The 25,104-nt window shown below is 37.2% G+C and overlaps 1 protein-coding gene across 2 annotated transcripts in view; it reads left to right on the top strand.

Moving 5' to 3' along the window:
* Window positions 1-21,170: 21,170 nt before the first annotated feature.
* Window positions 21,171-25,104, top strand: part of UFL1 (UFM1 specific ligase 1) — a 51,705-nt gene continuing 47,771 nt past the window's right edge. The window contains exons 1-3 of one of the 2 annotated variants that reach the window (XM_004264803.3): window positions 21,171-21,326; window positions 22,479-22,624; window positions 23,905-23,933. In XM_004264803.3, coding sequence (XP_004264851.1) covers window positions 21,250-21,326; window positions 22,479-22,624; window positions 23,905-23,933 — 252 coding nt within the window. In that variant the 5' untranslated portion in view covers window positions 21,171-21,249. The remainder of the gene's footprint in view (window positions 21,327-22,478; window positions 22,625-23,904; window positions 23,934-25,104) is intronic. The other variant, XM_049695130.1, reaches the window with a different exon arrangement.

Here is a 25,104-nt window from a genome sequence, read left to right as displayed (position 1 = left end):
CTGGCAATCCAGATTCAATCCACCACTGCTACCACTACCACCATACCTTAAAACAGAGGATCGCAGGATTCCTTTCTTGGGTGACCATGCCTAGAGTAAAGACCTAACAGATCCCTCATCACTAGCACTCCACTGTAAAACTGCCCAGTTGGATCATGTTACAAAGAAGCCCACCGGTTGATAGTCCAACCTACACATATGCAGAGAGAGCTTCCTGTCAGTTTTAGTGTCTCACTCTGAAATGTGAGTAGTCAGTCAGGGACGACCAGACTGTTGAGGAAAACTCCAGGATAAAGGGCAGAGAACAAGACAATCTGCCAAAAGGAACGTGCAGAAACCAGAAATTCTAGAGAAAAACCAGAGACTGTCATACAGAGTGAAGTAAGTCAGAAAGAGAAAAACAAATATCGTATATTAACGCATATATGTGGAATCTGAAAAAATTGGTATAGACGATCTTATTTACAAAGCAGAAATAGAGCCATAGTTGTAGAGAACAAACGTATGGATACCAAAGGGGAAGGGGGGTGGGATGAATTGGGAGATTGGAATTGACATATAGACACTATTGATACTATGTATAAAATAGATAGCTAATGAGAACCTACTGTGTAGCACAGGGAACTCTACTCAGTGCTCTATGGTGATGTAAATGGGAAGGAAATCCAAAAAAGAGGAGACATATGTATACGTATAGCTGATTCACTTTGTTGTACAGTAGAAATTAACACAACATTGTAAAGCAACTATACTCCAATAAAAGTTACAAAAATAAAAAGAATTTTTTTTAAACCTCTCATTAATGTCCTCAGAACTAAGCTTTGCTTCTGTAACAGAATATAATAGGAAATTTTAACTGAGGCACAAAGATGAGTTGAACACTGGATACTAAAATGAGTTAAGGGATAATATCCAGTAGAACTTAAGTGTGTCAAAGTGGTGCGGTCAAGAATTAGATACTAGTTATTCTAAAACTCACATGGAGAGGATTAATGGGTTATCAGTGGGGTTGGAAAGAGCATTTGGGGAGAGAGTTGCTGAGATGCTGTGAACCTAGGAGAAGACAGAGGATCTTCAATAGAAGCACCTAGAGGGCTTGATATGTGCCCAGAGTTAGGGGAACCCAAAGGACTGATGATTGCCTCCTGCCCAGGGACTCTGAAGGGCAAGAAGAGGAAAGATGCTACTGATTTACAGTTTTCTTTCATAAGGATGCATGTCTATTTTCTGTGGGCAGATGTGGCCACAGATGAAAAGGAACAAGCTTGGGAGTTGTCATAGATCCTGTCCAAAACTGTCATTTAAGAGGGGAAACAGGCCTCAGCAGATGAGAAATTGGAGGTAGACAGCTACACTCCTGGTGGCTGACTGCTTTATTCAAGGGTGTGACTGCTTGAATAGAGTACATTATTCTAAGCCAAGAGAGAGTCATACCAAGGAGCTTGGTCTCTAAAGAATTCACTAAACTGCTCATGAGGGGGGAAAAAATTCAGCATTAAATCACTTGTAGGCCCACATGAAGTTATCTTTGGATAGAACTAGTAGTGAAATGATTACCCAGTTGTACAAAGAATACAGCCAAGGTGTTGGTGGAATTCATGTTGATACGAACACATGCCATTCTTCCTTTTTATATAAGTTTCTCCAAAGGATAATTAAAGTTACTTTATTAGAAAGGATAGGAGACCAAACATTTATATTACATTTCCTATATTCCAGGTACTTTCTATAAACTCCATATTAATTCATTTGACCTTCTCAACAACCCTATTAAAAAGATGATCACCATTTTACAAATGAAGAATCTGAAGCCCAAGAAGGTTAAGTACTACTAAAGTCACATAGCTGCTAAGTGGCCTAGCCAGGGTTTAAGAACATTAGTCTGGCTCCATAGCCTGTGCTCTTAATCAATATATTTTACAGTTAGCTCTCTCATTCTAGATGAATAGATTATTTTCTGGCACATTCCTGATTACAACACATACTAATAACACTATTCTGACATGTTTTCAATTTGACTTTAAGAAAGTAAAGTCAACCACTTAAGAGAGTAAATTTCTATTGTTTTCAGTTGTCTTTATATTCATTATCTTTCTTAGAAATGAAGAAAAAGAAACCTATACTACTCAAGGACTACTGCTGTCATGGGAATAGCCTCTGGGGTTCAGAATCACCAGCTCCCTTGTGTTGAATTAAACCAATAAGTAGATTACTAGTTTGATTACAAGATTCTTGGTAGAGACAAAATGTAGGTCAATGCATCATACTTTAGAGTTAAGTTTGATAAGGGCTGTGTTTTAAACATGTTAGACACATTAAAAATAAGCCTGGCTTAAGAATCTAATAAAAGGATATCAATTTTCTGCTTGGAGGTCAGTATTTTGAATATGGTTGAGTTTGTTTTTAATCTAAGTAGTTGCCAATATTCTCAGTTATAAATTTCACAGTTCAGGTCATTCAAGACAGAGTTGACAGACCTTGGGAAAAAAAGGTGAAATATTTTCCATTTCAATTATCTCTAAAAAGCAACACTGTTAGCATCACAACTGAGGTTTTTTCAGGTCTCTCAGGATATATCACACATCTGGTTCACTGGAAAGATCTAGATTCCCTGATAACCCTGATTAATTTTCATTCATTCATTCAACAAATATTTCTTACACTGCTCCTGCGTGGTAGGCATATGCTGGGCACTGGAAATCCAAAACTGAATAAGATAAATACAGTCTCTATCCTCATGGAGCTTGATGGTGAATTTCTCACAGTTATCTAGATTTACATATTCCATACACCATTTGTAGGTTGAAAAAGTAGATAATCAGGCACGTAGGAATGTTACACAAAATACAGTAAGTAGCCTCTGGATGAGGACCCGAGGAGACTTCCTATAAAATAAAGCATATGGACTTTATGATGTGAAGTTTAAACATCGGGATGCTTATTTTTCTTTCTCTTCAGATGCTCTATTTTTCTGGTATACCGCTATGATTTTGTAAGAAGCAGTCAGTTTGTCACATTTATAAACAAAAATTTTACTTCCTTTAACCGTATTTTCAGTGAGTGTGCTTCTGTTGACTTTCAGTTACCCGCCGCTAGGTGCTTCCTTTTCCTAAGGCAGAAGCTGAAGCAGGGCACAGACGACTGAAGCAGCATGCTGTCGAGGGATTAGCATGTAACAATTGGGTGGTTTGGAAATAGCAGCTTCCTTGAGCTTCCTAGCTTGAGTCAAAATAATGAGCCCAAGAGATTTTGGGTGAGAAGTTTCTTGGCCCTGATAATACTTTAGTCAGGCTTAAAATATACCTCATTCTAATTAATTCTCACTGTCCTTCAAAACAAACATCACAATATTATTAAATAACAAAAAAAAAATTGGCAACCAATAAAATCCTTAGTACCAAAAGTGAATGTAGCAACTAAGTTAAACAAGGCTCTATATTACCTAATGTTCTTCATAAACTCCCCCTGAGGGGTGCTAAGCAGTTAGCAGCCTCCAGAGAAGACTTGTTTGCCAAAGAGTGGTGTGAGATGCCAAGAGAACTGGAATCAGATCAACTCCCTGCTTCCTTTGACTCTGGGCACTTCCCAAATTGAACTCTCTCACCAAACCGTTATTGGAGACGCTCCTTCTTCTTATAATCTCTGGATTTCACAATTTTTTAATACTGTGTCAGACCTTGTTTACTTTTTCAACTCATTTTATCTTTTACTGTTTCAGATTCCCCCTCATTTCTCCTTATTTTCTTTGTTATTTCAGGATCTCCTGAACCAAAGTATATTTTTTTCATGTGGGCTGCTGGGAATGAAGTCAGCAAGGATCTCTCATCCATACTTAATTTTCTCCATAGCAGGTACTGTAGTGCAGCAGCAATTTTGGACAGAAATACGGGAGGGCTTTTGTTGCAGCTGCCATACTAGTTACCGGAAGATCAATAAATGGTTAGAACACCTAACACAATGAATGATTCCAGTGGGGTTGAAATGAACATATTGGAAACCACTTAAAATTCATACACGCACTTATTCTTTGGCTCTCAAGATTTCAAACTTAACATGCATAGTACTTAACCACTTCCTGAATACATTGTTTGAAAGAGGTTTAAGACTGATTTTTTCTTCCTTATGTTTTGCTAAACATATTTAGAGAAAGAGAAAAAAACAATTTAAATTTATTGGCAATCAATTTAATCAGGTAAGAAGTAAAGAAATTCAGTTATAGTTCATTTGTCCAGTATTTGTCCATGTAAGAAAATTTTCTTGATAGCTAATGTTTACTCTTTCTAGCATAAGCACTTTTAAATTTATAATCATTTCACCTTCAACCAACGATTTCAAAATTCCTATACACAATTTCTTTCTTTCTTAAAATCTGAACACTGAATAGAATTTTATCTTTTTCTTGATGCAAGAATTCTAGTTACTCATTTGCCCTTGCTCTAAATGTGCCTTTAGTTGTAATTGTGGTTTTTACAGCTTCTCCATGTTTCCATGGCTGACGGAAAATGCCACAACCTCACAAAATGAATATAGTTCAAATTTCCATGTCCACACTCAGGCTGTCAACACTGATCAGCAGCCTTTGTCTTTTTCTTGTTCATCTCTCTTTCATGCAGAATCTAAACTTTTACCTGTGTCCACAAGCTTCCAATTCCACTACCCACTTTCACCTCCTTCATCTTCCTATTACTTGAGAAAATTGAACCATGAATCTGTCAAGGACTAGTCCATTCCTAACTTAACATTTTAACATCAGCTTCCCTTCCTCAGGGGATGAATGGGCCCTCTCCCTTCAGCCTCTGCTCTCCATCTCACTTCTGGTGTACTGGCAGAATTTCCATCAAGTACTTCCCCTGACTCTTCCATCTTAAATCTGTTTTTCCTCTTGACCTAGAAATATATTTAGTCTATTCCATCTTAAAAAAAAAACAAAACAAAGCAAAACAAAAACTCCCATGGATGCTGTACCGTATTTCAAACTCCATTGTTGTTCATACTGATTCGCATTCATGATGACTTGTTTCTTGAGCGTTTTATAATTTTGAGCTCAGTTAATCTAAGTCTATGGAAATAATGAGGGAATCTGAGTTACGTGTGGATCTTTCTAAAGAGTAATTTTATTTGCTTCTGTCAGATACCCATGGCCACATTATTTTAATTTCTAGAATTGGGATTATATAAATCCAACTACTGATTCCACTTGAAGTCATGGTTATATTTAGGAATTCTTAAGAAACGAATTCTTTTTGCCCTACCTAGAGCCAGAGCCAAGGACAAACAAGTGACCTTGGCATGTATCTTTGTTGGTAGGAAGACATTATTTTCCTAGCTTGTCTTTTCACTGAGCAAATATCCCTTTGAAGGAACTGGCTATAGGGATCACTTTGCATAGGTACAAGGTATTGGGCTATGAAAACACAAGTCTCTTTGAATCAGAAAATACCTGCATGCAGCCACAAATCTGGTATTGGCTTACCAAGTCCGATTCCTGCTTTTTCTTTATTTTTGAACAATGAGGAGTGCCCTTGTGAACTTTAAAAAGCTATTGCATTATAACCAGCACATTTGGAGTAGGTGATCTAGCCCTCCATATTGGTGAAGCGAAAATCCCCAGGTTTTTCTAGCAATAAAGATGGGAGTTCTGTCTTTCAAGGTAATATCAGACTGAATCATTGTGATTATGAGGAGCTCCAAAATATCAAGTTTTATATACCTACAGAACAAAACATGTGCATTGTAACTTATTTTCTGGTAGAAAGCAAAAAATTAGTCCAAGTTTCCTCACCTTTTTATTAACAGAACAGGTAAAAATAAAAATCTACATTGCACAGCTAACTATGGAAATTATATTTAACATAATTTCCATTTCAAAAAGGTGGAGAAAATTAAGCCTTAAAAATTTAAGCAAACTGCCTAAGGTCACACAACAATTAAGGGATGAATCTAGAATGTAAATCCAGAACTCCCTTTTTTAAAAAACCACAATAAGCAACAGGATTCTACCCTCCAAGAACTTCTAATAATGTAATTATTGAGCAGACACTACAAAATAACTATCTTCAGAATAAAAATAAAAGATGTATAAAAGGAATCTAAGACATACCAAAAGAAGGAGACTTTGTAGAAAAGGACAGAATATTTTTTAAAGAATAAAATCGAACTTATAAGTGAAAAACCTAGAAATTGCTTATGATTGTCATTTCCAGTAATTGTGATCAAAGTAAATCGGGTCAACCTTCATGCTAATAACTATTAAAGCTGGCAAAAAAAAATTTTTTTTATTAAATCTACTTGATTTCATTTGAGGATGAAAGAGGCAGGGATTAATTAAAAGAGCAAGATCTAGGGGATGAAATCAAAAAAAGAAGAGCTCTATATTTGGGACCACTTTTCCTTTATGTACATGCTCATACCAGAAGAGATATCTGGGAGAATCAGGAACTTAGCAGGATTTTCAACAGATCATCCTGCCAAGGGAACAAAAATTGGAGTTCACTGTCTGCCTAAGACAGGGGTAGTGATAAACACCTCAGACATTGGTTTGGAACCACAAAGAAATATACCCTACAAATGAGGGTCTATCATTAAAATACAGGCTTTTTATAAGAACTGAAGCCCAGATAAGAATCACCTCAAACTTTTATTAAATTAAAATGATCTGGAATTTCTAGCTATCTACCAGAAGAAAATATAAATCCTCTCTGGTGGAAAAATAACACCATTATACCCCTAAATTATCTCTATTACTTTATGGTAAATGTGATGTTTACTTTAAAAAATAAACAAGGTACAGGGAGACCAGACAATATGATCACAACCAAGAGAAAAATAGATAATAGAAACAATCAGAAAAATCCAAATAATAGAGTCATTAGAAATAGATTTGAATATTTTCAAGGCAGTAAAAGATGAGATTAAAAACATTGACAGACAACTAAAAATTGTACAAAAGGTAGAATCGAATGAAAATTCTAAATCTGAAAAAGTATAATGACCAAATATTAATAACTCAATATATAGGTCCATAGTAAATTAGTCATAGATGTAAAAAGGATAAGTCACCTGGAACATAGGTCAGAAAACAATGTACAGAAGAAGGTACAGATAAACAAAAGAAAGGAAAAATAGAGAAAATTACACAGGAGATTCATAGGGGATGCTGAGAAAAGTTTGAACAGGTGTATGATTGCCAGCTCAGAAGAAGAGTGAAAAATTTGGCTGAAAAATAGTTGAAGGGAGTATGGCTATGGAATTTTCAAAGCTGGCAAAAGAGATCAAGCCACAGATTCAGGTAGCATTAGGAAAACTAGAAGAGATCAATACAAAGAAATGTACAGGTAGGCACATCATAGTGAAATCAGTGAAAAAGGAAGAAAAATAACAAAATCATAAAATCAGTTATAGGCAAGGCAGACAGACTAGCTTGATGGGATCCATAATAAGACTCATCATGGCCTTTCCAGTAAAAGTAATGGAAGCCAGAGACAATGAATTGTATTTTCAAGTGCCGAAAGAAAATAACTATTAACCTAAAATTCTATAATCAATGAAAATGTCTTTGAGGCATTAGGATATTCACTGACTAAAACAAGAGAATCTGTTGTGAGTAGACCCACTGATGCTGTTTAACAGATTCCACTAATGGAAATAGTAAAGGAATAATGGTTTCCTCTAGGTAGGAAGACGATCATAGTGAGTGGGACTGGGCATGAGAGGCTTCTGGGTGCTGGCAAATTTTATTTATTGACCTTTGTGGTGGTTACAGGTATGTTTACTTTGTAATGATTCACTGAGATTTATCCTTATGATTTGTGCACTTTATGTAGGTAAGTTAAACGGAGAGGATTAATGAACTCAATGTAAATTTTTTTTTTTTTTTTTATTGCGGTACGCCGGCCTCTCACTGTTGCGGCCTCTCCCGCTGCGGAGCACAGGCTCCGGACGCGCAGGCTCAACGGCCATGGCTCACGGGCCCAGCCGCTCCGCGGCATGTGGGATCTTCCCGGACCGGGGCACGAACCCGTGTCCCCTGCATCGGCAGGCCGACTCCCAACCACTGCGACACCAGGGAAGCCCGAAAGTTCTTAATTTTAATGTATTTTGATTTGTCATTTTTTTTCCTTTGTGGTTAAGATCTTGGGGGGTAAATGTATAAAGAATTTGCCTATTTCAAAGACGTGTAACCATTATTTGATGTTTTCTCTTACAAACCAACATGTTTAAAGGATTTCTCTGGCTGCTATGTAGTCTTAGATAAATGTAACGATTAGGAGATTGCTAGTATAAACTCCATTACTCAAAGATATCGGTGCCAAAGTCTCAGTAATTTCTCCCAAATTTACTTTGTGGACTCAGTGGCTGCTGAAATTCTCGCTACCACGTCCACATTACAGGCATTAAAATGCAGGAAGAGGCAAGAGAAACATGTTCTTCCCAGATTTATCAGCTTCAAAGAGCTTCTTCCAAAGCTTCCCCCAGGACAGCTCTGGCATGTCCTCACCCCCTTCATTTGCAATAAATGTGAGGAATAGAAATTTTTTAATCTAGTTACTTTGTCACTCTAATATAGTTAGGATATAATCTTTAACAAAAGAGGAGAGAACGGATCTTTGGGAAATAATTAGCAATATTTACTGAGAGGGGAAGCGTAGAAGCAGGAAAGAAAATGTTAAACCTTGGACTAATTTGGAGAAATAAAAATAGTGGAATAGAGTTTAAAAATCATATAGGTGGAAAAATTAGAGTTTTCTAAAGTCCTTATATTATTCAAGAGGAGAGCAGATAAAGGTTGTTAGAGCAAAAATAAGGGAGAATCTTACTTTGCCAGGGATGAAAAAGAAGGGAAGGTGTATTTCAGAAAGGCAAACTGTCATGTGCAAATATGCAGAGCCCTGCAGGAATCCTGCAGGTTTTGAGAAAGCTAACAATGTGGCACTTGCCTGGATCCCAGCCTTCCCGAAGGGTGCTGAGGAAGATTAGGCTGCAGCTGGGGCAAGCACTTGGGCATAGATTGTCTAGGGTTATTTCAGGAGATTTTTACGAGTCTATACTTCATTTCTTTGACCAATGAAGAGCTATTAAATGTTTTAAAAAAGCACAAGTGGCATGACAAACTATGCTTTTAATACAACTATGTTTTAAATATAAATATGTTGTGGAAATGTAAACTGAAATCAACAAAACAGTTCAGCAACTATTGTAAAAATCAAGCATAAGGTGACAATTTAATATTTCACCTTAAGGCACCGTGCTATGTATATCTGTTTAGTACAAAAATAAATGACTATGTCCCTAGACTCAGGTAATTTACAAGACAGGTTGCTGGTGGTTGTACAGAGAATTGAAAGGAAGTGAAGGATATCAGAGATCAGAGGCAAAGAACTTTCCGGGTTCATGAAGTACCAGAAAATGCTTCTAGCAGTTGGTTTTTCTGCACCTCCATTCCCCCTCCCCAATACCCACGCACATACAGTGTCCCTTTCCATTGTTTGGCTTGTGTGTTGTTGAATAAATGTCACCAGGAAGAGAAAACACTTTTGGGTTTAGAATATTATTTCATTCTGTATGTTTAAATTAGAGCATTTCTTATTTGTTCAAGATGGCAGCATATTGAATTTCTGAAAGCCCACAAATAATTAATAATACTTTACAGACGTGTAAACATGTTTCTTTTTCATATTGCTTTTCTCTGCCAAATTACCCAAAAGAAAGCTATCATAGACAGAATTAAAATGTGTGAAGCCTCCATATGGTGTTGTGGCTTTTCATGGTATAGCTATAGTGTTGAATCTCAGTTCTGCCTCTAGTGTTAGAATCAGTTTCAAGTAGAACTACTGAATCTTTTTCTCTCCCGTATCCCTATCTATTCTAGTGTGTATCGTTTGCTTGAAAGATGAATGTCTCATATTGCAAGGAGCACAGATGTGCCTCTCTTTCTCAGCTATAATGATGAAAAACTCCAATAAGCAATTATTTCATGAATGGGTTTCACAGAATGCCAACTCATGCTGCAGAACTAATTCATCCTTCTGTTAACAACAAACATTCACCCAAATGTTCCCCCACCTGCCACAATAAATATGCTAACAAATACAAGATTTTAGAAAAACAATGTATCTACCAAGTTATAAAGCAGTGTTCAATCGTAATATTATGGATTTTTATGGGGAAAAATCATTAGATTTTAACATATTGCAGTATATCACAGTCTAGAACATTGTACTGTTAACAGTATTTCAAAGAAGCAATCTTGTTAACGAAAGTTCTTTCAACCTCAGGAAAAGCAGTTGGAAATTTCTAGCGTAACTTATAAAACATACACACCTTGAGGAGTTGGGTATTTCATTACTGACCCTTTGTTTACTCTCTGGTGTTTTATTTATAACTGAAGACTTGAAGAAGTGAATTAAGAAGCTTTACTGTTGGTATTAAAAGGTTTTTTTTGAAAGGAAACCTCAATGCTTTCCATAATATTTGGGGTTCAGTCTAAACTCCGGGTTTTCTACCTAATAAGCAAATCAGAAAAGTTCTTGAGGCTCATTATTTACCAAATGGACAGTCTCTAATTACTTCAACTACCGCATCACCACCACCTCCAAGATAATCAGTGTGTAACCATGCTTACGTTTGTATCTCAGGTCTAAAGGGAAGAAATGGCCCCTCTGATCTCCAGCTTGGCCCCTCTTTGGTTTCCTGTGGCTGCTGTAACAAATCGCCACAAACTTGAACAACAGTAGTCTATTCTCTCCTTGACTCTTCCAGCTTCTGGGAGCTCCAGGTGTCCCCAGGCTGCAGGCTGCATCACTTTACCTGCTGCTCTTCTGTGTGTCTGTCTTGAAATTCTCTCTGCCCGTCTCTCACAAGGATACATGTGATTATGTTTAGGGCCTACCCAGGGAATCCAAGATAAACGTCTCCTCTCAAGAGCCTTAACTTTATCACACCTTTCGTCATATAATGTTCACAGATTCCAGGGAACTGACACGGATATCTTTTTCAACCGACCACACCATCTATCTGTGGTTTTATCCCATACTTTCCTGCTTCTGCTGAGATTTGCTCCCTCTGATTCCCACCCTTCCCCTTGCCTCCTCTTCCCTCCCCCTCGTATCTTTGATTCCTTGCCTTCAATGGTTTCTTCCCTTCATCATATAATCTCAACGTATTAGTCTTTTAGGGATGCCATAACAAAGTACCACAGATTGGGTGACTTAAATAACAGAAATTTATTTTCTCACAATTCTGGAAGCTAAAAGTCTAAGATCAAGGTGTTGTTAGGATCGACTTTTTTGAGACCTCTCTCTTTGGCTTATAGAAGCCCATCTTCTCTCTCTCCTCACATGGTCTTCACTCTGTATATTTGTCTCCTAATTTCCTCTCCTTATAAGGACACCAGTCATAATGGATTAAGGACCACCCTAATGACTTCATTTTAATGTAATAACCTAAAGACCCTATCTCCAAATACAGTCATATTCCGAGGTGCTGGGGGTTAGGACTTCAACCTATAAATTTGGGGAGAGCAAGATTCAGCCCATAACACAAACCATTCTTTCCCATTCTGGAAAACAGCAACAGTGGCAACAACAAAAACTTCCCTTCTAAAGAACTATTCCCTCAAAGTTCCATCTGTATCAGACATTTACTTCCCATCAAATATCCGGTGCTCCTTCACATTTGCTGGCCCTCTTGCTGTAAGTCAGAGCCTTGGGACTAATTTTCAGTAGGCAGTATGCAGTTCTAATGGACCAGTAGGGGCTTGTACTATGAAAATGTGAATATAAAAAGGAAAAGTAATTTCCTTTTAGAGTCACGGTCTCATAAGACTGGCAACAAATGGATTATAATGTTCGTTTCACAAAAAGCGTTTTCTGTGATATTCTCAGTTGCATTTTGTTCTCATGCTGTCAGCATTCATCAATGGAGGCTATAAGAAATAGATTTATGAAGTCCATCATGACATTTCTGTAGGAAAACTATTTAGTACATCTCCAAAAACCTTTGCTTCCCCAGAGAAGCCCTTTTTACCTTTGTCAATGATAATCTTGTAATTGACATATTTGTTTGTTTGGTTTTGGTTTTTGGTTTTGCTTAAAGTCATATTTGAGATACAAGTTATATAATTAGAATATAAGCTCAATAAGGGTAAAAACTTGGGCTGTCTTAGTCATTCACTCATCCCCTATGCCTAATACTGGTGCGCAATAAGCATTTTTTAAATAAATGAACGAGCAGCTTTAAAGGGTTATATGGCCTGACTATCTGCATTGTCATTTTTTTCTCCAGATCTTGACTTTCTATGTTTACTTGTATTTCCCTACGTCTGATTATATTTTATTTATCCTTATTGAAATAATTATTTCTGTATCAATAATTTTGGAGTATACTTTCTCTAAATTATGAATGAACATACTGCAAAAGTTATGAAAATATGTTCAATAAACATTTAATTGAATGAATTATTTCAGTTGACCTATATTGTTTCCACAGGCTTGATACTTTTTGAATGGTAAAATGACAAGGACAGCCCTACCAAGAGACTTTCTGCACTCATTTTACATCAAGTCAGCAGTCATCACAGAATGGGTTAAGGCAGCAGATCTGAAAATATAAGTCAAGAGCCTCTGGTGTCCCCAGAATCTTTCGGGGGGGGGCGGTCTGTGAGGTCAAAACTATTTTTGAAAAAATACTAAGACATTATTTGTCTTTTTTGCACTTATTTTATCATGAGTGTATGGTGAAGTTTTCCAGAGACTACATAATGTGTGATAGCATAACAAATTGAATTAAGAAGCTAGCTACCTTCTATTAAGCCTGTTAAAAAGAAACCAAAACGGAGGGCACAGTTTGAATATACCTATAGGCCAAACACAGATAGTCATGTAACCAAAATTTAAAGACGTCTCAATTTCCCTATAACGCTGACTCTGACCTTAAACAAAACTTAAGCTTTCCTCATATCAGCATCACCTCAGTTTCCTAGCCAATCAAGTGAACATATACACAAACAAGTCAGATAATAAAATGCTATTACCCTAAAAAGAATGTAACTTTCTAGTTACTGATCACTATAAGAAACAATGTACTTCCTCATTCATGCTTTATAAATTTTATTTATAAACTTTTATTTACAAATTTTATAAAGTTTATTTAAACTTTATGAACTGAGCTATAACTGCTGAAAGCCAACCTTTTACTACTCTTAGTTCTGAAGTCTCCCTGTTCATGAATAATTTGTTTCTCGATCAATAAAATATTTATATCAAGTAAAGTTCTCTGAATTTTCTTTTGGCAAGCCAAATGTTAAAGAGATTTACAAAAACATGAAACAATGCCACTCTTCTCACTATTTTTTTTGTTCTAGAAGACCAGATAATTTTACCACAAATATGTATGTTAACAGGCATATACTGCAGTCATTTTCAATAATTATTTTATTTCTGTTTTAATTTTTAACATGGTAAATATTGTTATATAGGACCCACATACAAAAGCTCTTTGAGAGATCCTCAAAGTGTTTAAGACCACAAAATTTTCCTGAGACTAAAAAGTGAGAAACTCTAGGTTACTAGAAGGAGCTCCTTCCTCTATGCAGTAGGAGAACAAAACCAAAAACAAATGTTTTCTCTTTCATCCTCCTTTGGACAGCTAGTCCCAAGGAACACCTATGATGTCACAATTGGCACCATCTTAGAACACACACACACACACACAAACGCTCAATAGAATGAGAAGAATCTGAGTGATCGCTACACAGATAGACATATACAGATCTAGAGATGTAGCCCCAAAGTTTGTTTTCTCTTTTCACTTCCATCTGACATTTACTCCAAGTCCAAGCCAGAATTACCTTCCCTCAGTTCCCAGCTCCTGAGAAATTAGGATCTCTATCTGATTTTCTTAGCACAGTTCCCCAATCAGAGAGATTTCTGTAATACTCAATCGCTGACCCTTACATTTCTGATGGCACTGCCCACAGATCTTTTTACATGAGGCTATTTCTCAGAGGTATGGCCTTGCTCTGGAATGACATATATATTTCATAGCAAGTGCCAACTCTGATATATTGTCAGCGGTTGGCTGGAACATTGTTTGAGAAGAAATCTGAGGCATTACCAGGCTTAGCAAGACAAATGCCATCATTGATTAGTGGTCTGCCCTGGGTGCTAGAAGGAAGTGTTAGCTTGTGTGCTGTGTATTTGCTGACCCTATAAAATTGATTAGAATCGCTGTTGTCAAACAAATGTAGAGCAAGACAATAAATGTTTAGTCCACGTAAAAATTACGCAGAAATATAGTTACTATGGTAAGTAATAACAGATATCAGCAATATCTCCCTCATAAACAAACTCGATCTGCTTAAAATCTAAGCATATATTTTAAGATTCAGAGAAACAAATTCAATTAAAAGAGCATAAGAATTGCCTTAAAGGTTTGCATTCACATAGCCTGTATATCTATATATCTGAAGACATTTTTACCTTTCACATGAGCTAGGATAGATGCCAATTACCCTTGATTTTGGCACTTTAGGAGCTTGGCCAGAACTTACTTTCAGAAACAATCTCCTCAGAATGGAATTTAGGAAGGTGAATTTTAGGGGTGCCAGCTGTGGGTCTTGACAACTTCCAGATGTTGTCACTGTTGCCGCTATAGTGTGGCATCTGCTGCAAGTCCGATTTCTTTACAACATGTCATCTTGTTGGTGTAATTAATAATTAACGCCTAGAGAAAGAAGAAGAGAAGGAAGAAATTGAGAGAGAAGAAGAAGCAAGAGAGAAAGAAGAAAGGAAACAGACAGAGAAAGACAAATACTGTATGGTATCACTTATATGTGGAACCTAAAAAAGAACAAAAAAATTTTTTAACTCATAGATACAGATACCAAACAGATCAGTAGTTGCCAGAGGTGAAGTGTTGGGACTGGGTGAAATGGGTGAAAGTGGTCAAAAGGTACAAAAGAAGAAAAAAAAAGGAGAAGGAGAAGAAGGAAAGGAGGAGAAGAAGAAAGACACAGTTGTTCCTGGAGTTTTGAGCCAGTCTAACTTTTCCCTTGCTTGGCAGGAAACACAGATACTATGTATTTCTTTAAAATGTGTTCCTATGACTATTAACTCTGCCTACCACTGCCTTAGCACTGATACAAGCTGGCAATATATCCCTTTAAATCATATTTTGTTGGTGAAACAGAAGAATTTGCAGCTCCTTTGAGAGCAAAGCCCAAGCACTGACAAGAGCACTAATTTGTTCCTTTGCGAATTTGCCTTTTTGTCATTTTGCCTGGAGTTACACTGTGGAGAAGTGTACGCTGGAAAGAAAGTGATGCCTGGAGCTAATAAATCTGACTCTAAATACAGCATTGTGAAGGAATTGGGGGGGAAAAGCAAAACCAGAAAAGACTAATATAGTATTTGTTCCCTTGGAAACAAAAGAATACTTAGTGCTTTTGGAATAAATATATATATTTGCAGCACAATTTTCACAAAAGTGTGGCTCTAAAATGAAATTCTGCCAATATAATCACAAACAACACTAGTGAGGAATAAATAGGGGGCATAAATATACAGAGAATTTTATAGTTTACAAAATATTGACATGCATTTGACTCCATAGGTCAGACTACAAAGATTATGTACCAAAGATAAAGTGATGGGAACCAGAATCGATGCTGGTTATTGCTTTACTGTTGAAGGTAAACGGTCAGAATGAGCAGAAACTTGCTCCCTCACCTCCCAACAAAACCTACAAATAACAAAAGGGAGTTTTAAACCTCATTTTGGAATAAAAAGGAAAAGAAAAATATATGAAAGCATGACATATTCTAAGATAAATCATTAAATAAATGGCTTTGCAGGATTTAAATTTTAAAAAATGATGATCAGTAGAAAACAGTATGAGTTCCTTAAGAATAAATCTGGAAAAATTCACTCCTCCTAAGATTAATACATTTGAATTATGAAATTCCATAAACAAGGTGGCATTCCATGATCTTCCCCTTAAACAAAAGAAGTATGGCATTTAGGACAATCATACCCAAAGGCACATGTTAATCTCTTTTATAAAATAAATGAACCACACTGTTTGATGTTCCTAAAGTCCCCTCTGGCTCTAAAATTTTTAGAATCTAGGGTCCTATTGTATGAGTGTCACCAGTCATCACAGGTATATGTCCTTGATTCTCTCTTAATCAATTTTGTTATTAAGTTGAATAAAGACTTAATCATATTTATCAAATTTATAGATGACAAGTGATGGCAGAAATAACAATGTTGAATGACACAGATAATTTTTGGAATAGCCTTAACCATTTAGAACAGTTTGCTCTTCTTGGTATCCCCAGGGCATACCACAAAGCCTGGCATATAGTAGACCTCAAACACTATTTGTTGAAAGAATTAATGAATGAATGGGTCAAAAATAACAAGGTGAAAGTTATCAAATAAAATTAATTTGTTCAGGTACAGAATAGACTAAACCTGGTTTGATAGCAAGTTAGATGAATACCAGTCAGATACAGTTCATTACCAGCTCAATTTAAGCCAAGAGTCCAATTAACAGAAGTATAATATCTAGGGAAATTAATCTCACTGTCATCACTCTAGTCAGACTATGTGTAAAATATTAAATTCCTTCTGGGCATCACTTTCTAAAGTTGACATTGGCAAACTAGAATTTAACAAGAGAGGGTAGCCAGGATATTCAGAAGTCTGGAAATCTTGTCATGAGGTATAATTGAATTATCTGAGATGTTTAACTTGGAAAAAGAAAACAGGAGGGACATGCTTTGAATATCCGGAGAGTTGTCATGGGAAAGATATATTAGAGTCATCCTGTGAATCACCCAAGGAAAGAATATGGAAGCTACAGAGAAATAGATCTTGCTTTAGTATAAGGAAGGAATTTCTCACAGATCTGTCCCAAACTGAATTACTCTACCCTGCAAAGAAGGGAACACTTCATCACTTCAAATGTTCAAGCAAAAAGTACATAATCTATCAGAGACTCACAAATTATTACTGTGGATGGATATTAGCATGGATGATCTGAAGAGCCTTTCCTGCCCTGATATCCTCTGATTCTGTGACCCCTGAGTGATTTGCTGCCTACCTCTTCAACGTCATCACAATCTCTCTTTTCATTGACTTATCTTCTTTTCATTTAATATCTGATACGTTCTCTTTGTTCTTTCTCCCATCATTCTCATTTGCTCATGAAGTAGTCCTACAATCTGACTTTATGTAACTAGTACCCAAAGTCCGTAGTTACATAAAGGCTCACTCTTGGTGTTGTACATTCTACTGATGTGAACAAATGTGTAATGACAAGTATCCATCATTATAGTATCATACAGAGCATTCTCACCACCCTAAAAAGCCTCTGTGTTTTACCTGTTCATCCCTCTTCCCTTCCCAAACACTGGCAACCACTGATCTTTTTACTGCCTTCATAGTTTTGCTTTTTCCATAATGTCATGTAGTTGCAATCATACAGTATGTAGATTTTCAAATTGACTTCCTTCACTTAGTAATATGTGTTTGTTTTCTCCTTGTCTTTTCATGACTTGATAACTCATTTCATTTTGGTGCTGAATAGTATTCCATTGTCTGGATTTACCACAGTTCATTTATCCATTCACCCTTTGAAAGAAATCTTAGTTGCTTCCAAGTTTGGGCAATTATGAATAAAGATGCTATAAACATCTGTGTGCAGGTTTTATGTGGACATAATTTTTCAGCTTCTTTAGGTAAATACCAAGGTGTGTGATTGCTAAATCATGTTAAGAGTATGTTTAGTTTTGTAAGAAAGTGCCAAACTATCTCCAAGGCAGCTGTACCAATTTGCATTCCCATCAACGAATGAGGATTCCTGTTGCTCCACATCCTAGTCAGCATTTGGTGGTGTCAGCGTTCCAGATTTTGGCCATTCTGATAGGTATGTAGCGGTATCTTGCTGTTTAAATTTACATTTCTTTGATGACATATGATATGAAGCAACTTTTCATATGCTGCTTTGTCATCTGTATATCTACTTTGGTGAGGTGTCTGTTAAAGCCTTTGGCCCATTTTTCCACCTGGTTGTTTATTTTCTTATTGTTGAATGTTAAGACCTCTTTCTATCTTTTGGAAAATAGTCTTTTATCATATGTGTCTTTTGTAAATATTTACTCCCATCCTGCGGCTTGCCTTCTGTTCTCTTGATATGGACTTTTGCAGAGCAGTTTTAAATTTTAATGAAGTCCAGCTTATCAATTATTTCTTTTATGCATTGTGCCTTTGGTGTTGTATCTAAAAAGTTATTGACATACCAGAAGTCATCTAAATTTTCTCCTGTTATTTCCTAGGAGTTTTATAGTTGCATTCTACATTTAGGTCTGTGATCCATTTTCAGTTAATTTTTATGAAGAGTGTAAGGTCTATGTCTAGATTAATTTTTTTTTTGCATGTGAATGTCTAGTTGTTCCAGTACTATTTTTTGAAAAGACTGTATTTGCTCCATCATATTACATTTTGTTCCTTTGTGGAAGATTAGCTGCCTATACTTACGTCGGTTTATTTCTGGGATCTCTATTCTGTTTCATTGATCTGTTTGTCTATTCTTTCACCAATGCCACACTGTCTTGGTTACTGTAGCTTTGTAATAAGTCTTAAATTCAGGTAGTGTCAGTCCTTCAAATTTGTTTTTCTCCTTCAATACCATGTTGACTATTCTGGGTCTTTTGACTCTCCATATAAACTTCAGAAACAGCTTGTTGATACCCACAAGGTTACTTGCTGGGATTTTGATTGGGATTGCATTGCATCTACAGATCTAGTTGGGAAGAATTGACATCTTGATGATACTGAGTGTTCCTATCCACGAATATGGACTAATCTCTCCCTTTATTTAGTTCTTCTTTGATTTCATTCATTAGAGTTTGTAGTTTTCCTCACGTAGATCTTATACATATTTTGTTAGATTTATACCTAAGTATTTCATTTGGGGGCTTGCTAATGAAAATGATATTGTGTTTTCAATTTCAAGTTCCACTTGTTCATTGCTGGTATAATCTTAATTTTAATTAACTTAAATTTAAATAGCTTCATCTGTCTGGTGGCTATCCTTTTAGTCAGCACAAGCCATCTCTACAAAGTACAATCATGAATTCTTCCCTTTTTAGGAATAAATGTAAATGTTACTACTGTACCAAAATGTAGTGCTGCACCAAAACATTTACACTGACTTACTCATTTAACATTTATGGAATATACCAGGCACTATGTACCAGTTGTCATCCTAAATGCTAAAGAGCATCTAGGAGCTCACTGAAGAGCTCAGACTACTGAGAGATGTAGTGAGTAAAAATTACAATATAATTTTGCTTGCTGCTAGAGACATCTGAATAGAGAATTGTGGGGACACAGCATGTGAAACAATTGCAGGAATTTAAAAAGTTTCATTGAAGAGTTTTATTTAAGCTGGGACGTCATGGAAGAATAAGTTAAAAAATAAATGTGGGTAGAGGAGAGTGAAGAAGAGGACAGGCATTCCAGAAGAGACATGAAGTCCTGAAAAGGCTTGGTGTATGGAGGACACAGTGTGCTACTCCACATGTGGTATGCAGCCGCAGAGGATGCTGCTGGAAAGTAGACTCCATGCTGATCGTGAGTCTTACATGATCAGTAAGAAGTCTGGATATCAAGTAGTCACATAGTTCATTATACTTCCCCTATTGTTATAAATTTCATACTTTATATTAAATGCCTTTTTAAAAATCTGCTTCCTTAGATTTTCAAGTTGTTTATGGCAAGATCACGTCTGCCTTATCCACCACTGTACTCCATGGCATCTGGTAATCAATAAGTATTTGTTACATGAATGAATGTTTCTGCTTGTTCTGAAACTTGATGCCCTTTGGGACCACATCACCTACTCTATTCCAAGTTACCGCTTTAATGTCCGGTGTTCCACCTCTCAGTTTGCAACCACATTGCCCAACAGTTTGCCTATTTGGTGGCAGTACTTAGTGACAGGTTTTATTACTGTTTTCTGCATTTTAAATAAAGCTGGATACTTTACTAGACAAGAACATTTGTGGCATTGGCTTTGAGTGACCCAGAATGAGATACTGAGATGGGAAAGTAACTGAAATAACTCCCCTCCACCAACTCTGTAGGGCATATAGTTAAAAGGAATTATATATGTATAGTATATACATTTTTTTAAAAATGAAAAGTGAGGTATAAAAGTAAAACGGATCAAGAAAGGTACTCCAGAGTAACTATCTACTTTTTACCGATTTCAATGTAGGGGAAAGCAAAACAAACGTGCTCCTTGTTTCTTCCATTCCATCCATAGCCATATACATTTACTACCTTATGTTTATATTTCTTCATTATTTGATGGAGCTAATCCTCCGCGTAAGAGAAATCGGAAAGGCTCTAGACTACATGAAAGCAGTTCCCAACATTTATGGTACCCAAATTATTCATATTTGTGCAAAAAAAAAAAGTAACTATCCAACAGGTTCAAAGCTTTGAGCCCAAGTAAAAATAAGCATGATGGGGCTTCCCTGGTGGCGCGGTGGTTGGGAGTCCGCCTGCCGATGCGGGGGACAAGGGTTTGTGCCCCGGTCCGGGAAGATCCCACATGCTGCGGAGCGGCTGGGCCGGTGAGCCATGGCCAATGAGCTTGCGCGTCCGGAGCCTGTGCTCCGCAACGGGAGAGGCCACAACAGTGAGAGGCCCGCGTACCGCCAAAAAAAAAAAAAAAAAAAAAAAGCATGATTCCCTATACAAATGGGATTGCCCTTCCTTAATAGCTAGAGAAGAGGGGATGCTAACTGCAGGTCCCGGCACATCTCTTCCTCACCCCCCCTCCCAAAAATAAAACAAAGGGGAGGCAGAAAAAAAAAGAAGAGTGGTTAATTTGATTATCACTGCGCCAAAAACATTAGGGATAATGCAAACAATGACCTAAAGTAACACTTTATTAACTTGGCTTTCCTGCAACCCATCCGCGGCCGGGCAGAGACCTCGCGGCCTAGCTCTCAGCAGTCCCCACCAGGCTTCCATAGCCGAGGACAAACCTCCCGCACGGGGTGGGCGGGGCTGAGGCCTTTCGGGCCCCGCCCATGCCTGCGCCGGCCGCACGCGTTTCGTAGCTGCGTCGGGGAGGAGTCTCTTGTCCCTCTGCGCGGTCCGTTCCGCCCCGGCTCCCGTGGCTTTTCGGCTGACGTGTCTACTGTTGGCCGGCTGCTTGGCGAGTAGGGCCGAGATGGCGGACGCTTGGGAAGAGATTAGGCGATTGGCGGCAGACTTCCAGCGGGCGCAGTTCGCAGAGGCCACGCAGAGGTGCATGACCCTCCCTCTCCATTGTGGAGTCCAAAATAGCCCCAGGGCGGCCACGCCAAGATCTGAGGCCGCAAACCCCAGGCCTTGGACCCCGGACCTTCCCAGCCGCTGTCAGCGTTCCCGCCCCCTCCCCCGCTCCCAAAGCCTAGATTGCGGCTGCCAGTATAATTCCCGGCGCGGGGAGACCGAGAACATCCCCCCACCCTTTAAGCCCCAGCCAGGTGCAGGCGCGGCCTTCCCCCACGACAGCTGGGGCTGGTGACTTGGAGCTGTCTTAAGAACGTCTCTCTAACCCTTACTTAACCGTCAGCAAGTCATTGCCTGTTATACACTTCCTGACTTAGAGCTTGAAAGGAGAGGCTAACCCCAAAGTACAGTACTTTGCAAATACTCTGTTGACCCCTTAAACATTTTGCCTTTTTATTCACCAGAACAGATGTCCTAGGCCAGAGCCAGGGTCTTATCTGTCATTTTTAGGGACTCCGGACACTGATATTTCCTACAAACCCACTAACCTTTGCGGGGGGGTGTCCTGAAAAGCACCCTAACTCTGCTTTTTACCATTACCGAGCACGTAAAAAGCTAGTAGAACCGTTTTTTATCCGTTGACTATTCCTTGTCTTGTTTCTTCTGGGGCTGAAGACTTTAATCCCTTGATGCTGTGTTTTGTATCAGTGCGAGCAAACTAGGACACTTAACGTGTTTTCTTATCTCCTACCTACAGATGAGTTGTATGAATGAGACAATAATGCATTCAATAAAAGAAAATTTTGGGTTTTTTTTAACTGAAGCTAAAGTGAAAATTGAAATAAAAGTAGGGCAGTTTTTTCCCTTATGTAAATTACATGTCCTGATTTTTCAGATTTGAAGATTAGAAGCAGGCCTAGAAGAGAGAGCAAACTTGAAATCTGTAATAGAAAGATTTGTAACAATGAACTACATGATTTAAGTTCGTGTAAACCTGTTTACTCCCTAAAACTTTTTTTAATTTATTGAATTAGTATTATACTAATAAAAGATACAGATTTTGTAATATAGAACCTAATGACTACCCAAACCTTTTTAAAAGCCCATTTTCATACGTTTTCTTAATCATATTATGCACTGAATGTATCAAATGCATTTTTAAAAGTTAACTTTTGTTTCCCTCAGGTTGTCAGAGCGGAATTGCATTGAGATCGTGAATAAATTGATTGCTCAGAAACAGCTAGAAGTAGTTCACACACTTGATGGGAAGGAATATATTACTCCAGCCCAAATTAGTAAAGAAATGAGAGATGAGTTACATGTTCGAGGTGGTAAGTAATTCCTTAGTTTTTTTCTTCTGGTTCTTTGAAAGGGGGGAAAAACCCTTAAAACTATACATCATAAGTGATTTGGAGGTTATAGGACACCCTTTCAATTGTTAATATGGTAATCAGCCTTAATATTTTTAATAGGTTTAGGTAAACCTGATCGTCTAATTTAAATGAAGTCAAATATTGTCACTTTAAAAATAGCATTTTTGGGCTTCCCTGGTGGCGCAGTGGTTGAGAGTCCGCCTGCCGATGCAGGGGACACGGGTTTGTGCCCCGGTCCGGGAAGATCCCACATGCCGCGGAGCGGCTGGGCCCGTGAGCCATGGCCGCTGAGCCTGCGCGTCCGGAGCCTGTGCTCCGCAACGGGAGAGGCCACAACAGTGAGAGGCCCACGTACCGCAAAAAAAAAAAAAAAAAAAGCATTTTTTATTATTTTGAGTTATGTGTTCTGTATGTGAATTAATCAGCTGTTTCTTTTCACAGTTCATGAATTTATTGGGTGACTCAGGGGTGGATACTTAGCTGCCTCTTACCAGGTGATAATTATGAAGAGGAAATAGAGATTTTAAAGTATAGATTGTTGAAAATCAAGGTTGTACTACCATGCTCTTTTTTAAACTTTAAGTATTTGCAAATTAGGAATCAATGTAATAGCGTGCTACATCTGTTTGTAGGAAATGCTATTACAAGCATACAAAAAAGTTTTTGTTTCCTTTGTCTTTTTGAAATTTGAACAAATTACTGAGCAAATTTGAACACTTTGATTAGATTAGATGCATCTGTGAAAACAACTCATTAGGTGTCATTAGATATACCCTTGGTGTTTGTTTTTTATCTTCCTGCATAGTCCTAATAAAATATTAGCTATAATTTGGAATACTTAACAGATATTCTTTAGCTAATAAGTGGTAACCTACCAGTTTGAAATAATTGAAAAAAGTTTACCTGAATTTAGTTGTATCTCTTTGGTCACAGTAGATAAAATTGCAAAGGGAGGTAAATAACCCCTGTATATCTGGCTAAACCGTGTATCAGCTGATTCTCTAATTGGCCTGATATGACAGATGGAACTTTGAAAATAAACTATTGTCTGTACCTTAAGTCATGAAAATTTATTCAGCTAATGGTTTGCGTTTGAAGACATTAATTACCGCAGCCCTGTGTCCTTTGTAGAAGGAGAACGTTGACGGTCCAAAACATAAATCTGTTGGAATTTACAGTTTTTGGCTGGTATGTACTTAACACATAATGTAAAATAAATGAATGTCTTTTCTTTAAAGGTCGAGTAAACATTGTTGATCTGCAACAGGTAAATTTCAACTTTATAATAGTTTTTACTTTGATTCCTCAACATTAATTTTTTCAGTGCCCTAAGTATTCCTTGGTACTGGTATCATGTTTTGTGTTTGTGAAGAAATAATTACATAACCCTCACTGACATATATTGAATCAGTTTAATAAGTTCTTCTTTCTCAGTTGACTTGCTTATTCTTTATTCTTTATGAAATAAACTCATAGTTGTCATTTTATGTAATTACAGAATTTATGTAATTTTGGGAGAAAAATCACCGGTTTCCTGTTTATTTGTTTTTAATATGTGGAAGTAAAAGAAATGTAGATATTTTTAGAAAATACAGGTATACATGTCATCAGTAAGGTACACTACAGTATATACAAGAAACTGGCAAATTTTGTGTGAAATGGTATATCTTTTATTTTAATTTTTATTTTATACTGGAGTATAGTTGATTTATAGTTTTTTTTTTTCAGATTATTTTCCTGTATAGGTTATTACAGAATATTGAGTACCATTCCCTGTGCTATACAGTAGATCCTTGTTGATTATCTATTTTATGTATAGTAATGTGTATATGTTAATCCCAAACTCCTAATTTATCCCTCCTCCTGACTTTTCCCCTTTGGTAACCATAAGTTTGTTTTCAAAGGCTCTGAGTCTGTTTCTGTTTTGTAAATAACTTCATTTGTATCATTTTTTTTTAGATTCCTCATATAAGTGATATCATATGATAATTGACTTTCTCTGTCTGACATACTCCACTTAATGTGATAATCTCTAGGTCTGTCCATGTTGCTGCAGATGGCATTATTTCATTCTTTTTTATGGCTGAGTACTATTCCATTGTATATATGTAGCACATCTTTATCCATTCCTCTGTTGCTGGACATTTAGGTGGTTTCCAACCTAATTGGAAGTAATTTACCTATTGTACATAGTGCTGCAATGAACATTGCCGTGCATGTATCTTTTTGAAGTATAGTATTCTCCAGATGTATGCCTAGGAGTGGGATTGCTGGATCATATGGCAACTCTATTTTTAGTTTTTTAAGGAACCTCCGTACGGTTCTGCATAGTGGTTGTACCAATATACATTCCCACCAACAGTGTAGGAGGGTTCCCTTTTCTCCATAGCCTCTCCAGCATATATTGTTTGTAGACTTTTTGATGATGGCCATTCTGA

Source organism: Orcinus orca, chromosome 12 (assembly GCF_937001465.1).
Source record: "Orcinus orca chromosome 12, mOrcOrc1.1, whole genome shotgun sequence".
NCBI classification, from domain to species: Eukaryota; Metazoa; Chordata; class Mammalia; order Artiodactyla; family Delphinidae; genus Orcinus; species Orcinus orca.
The sequence above is the reverse complement of the archived record's forward strand: the minus strand, read 5'-3'. Positions and strand labels throughout refer to the sequence as shown.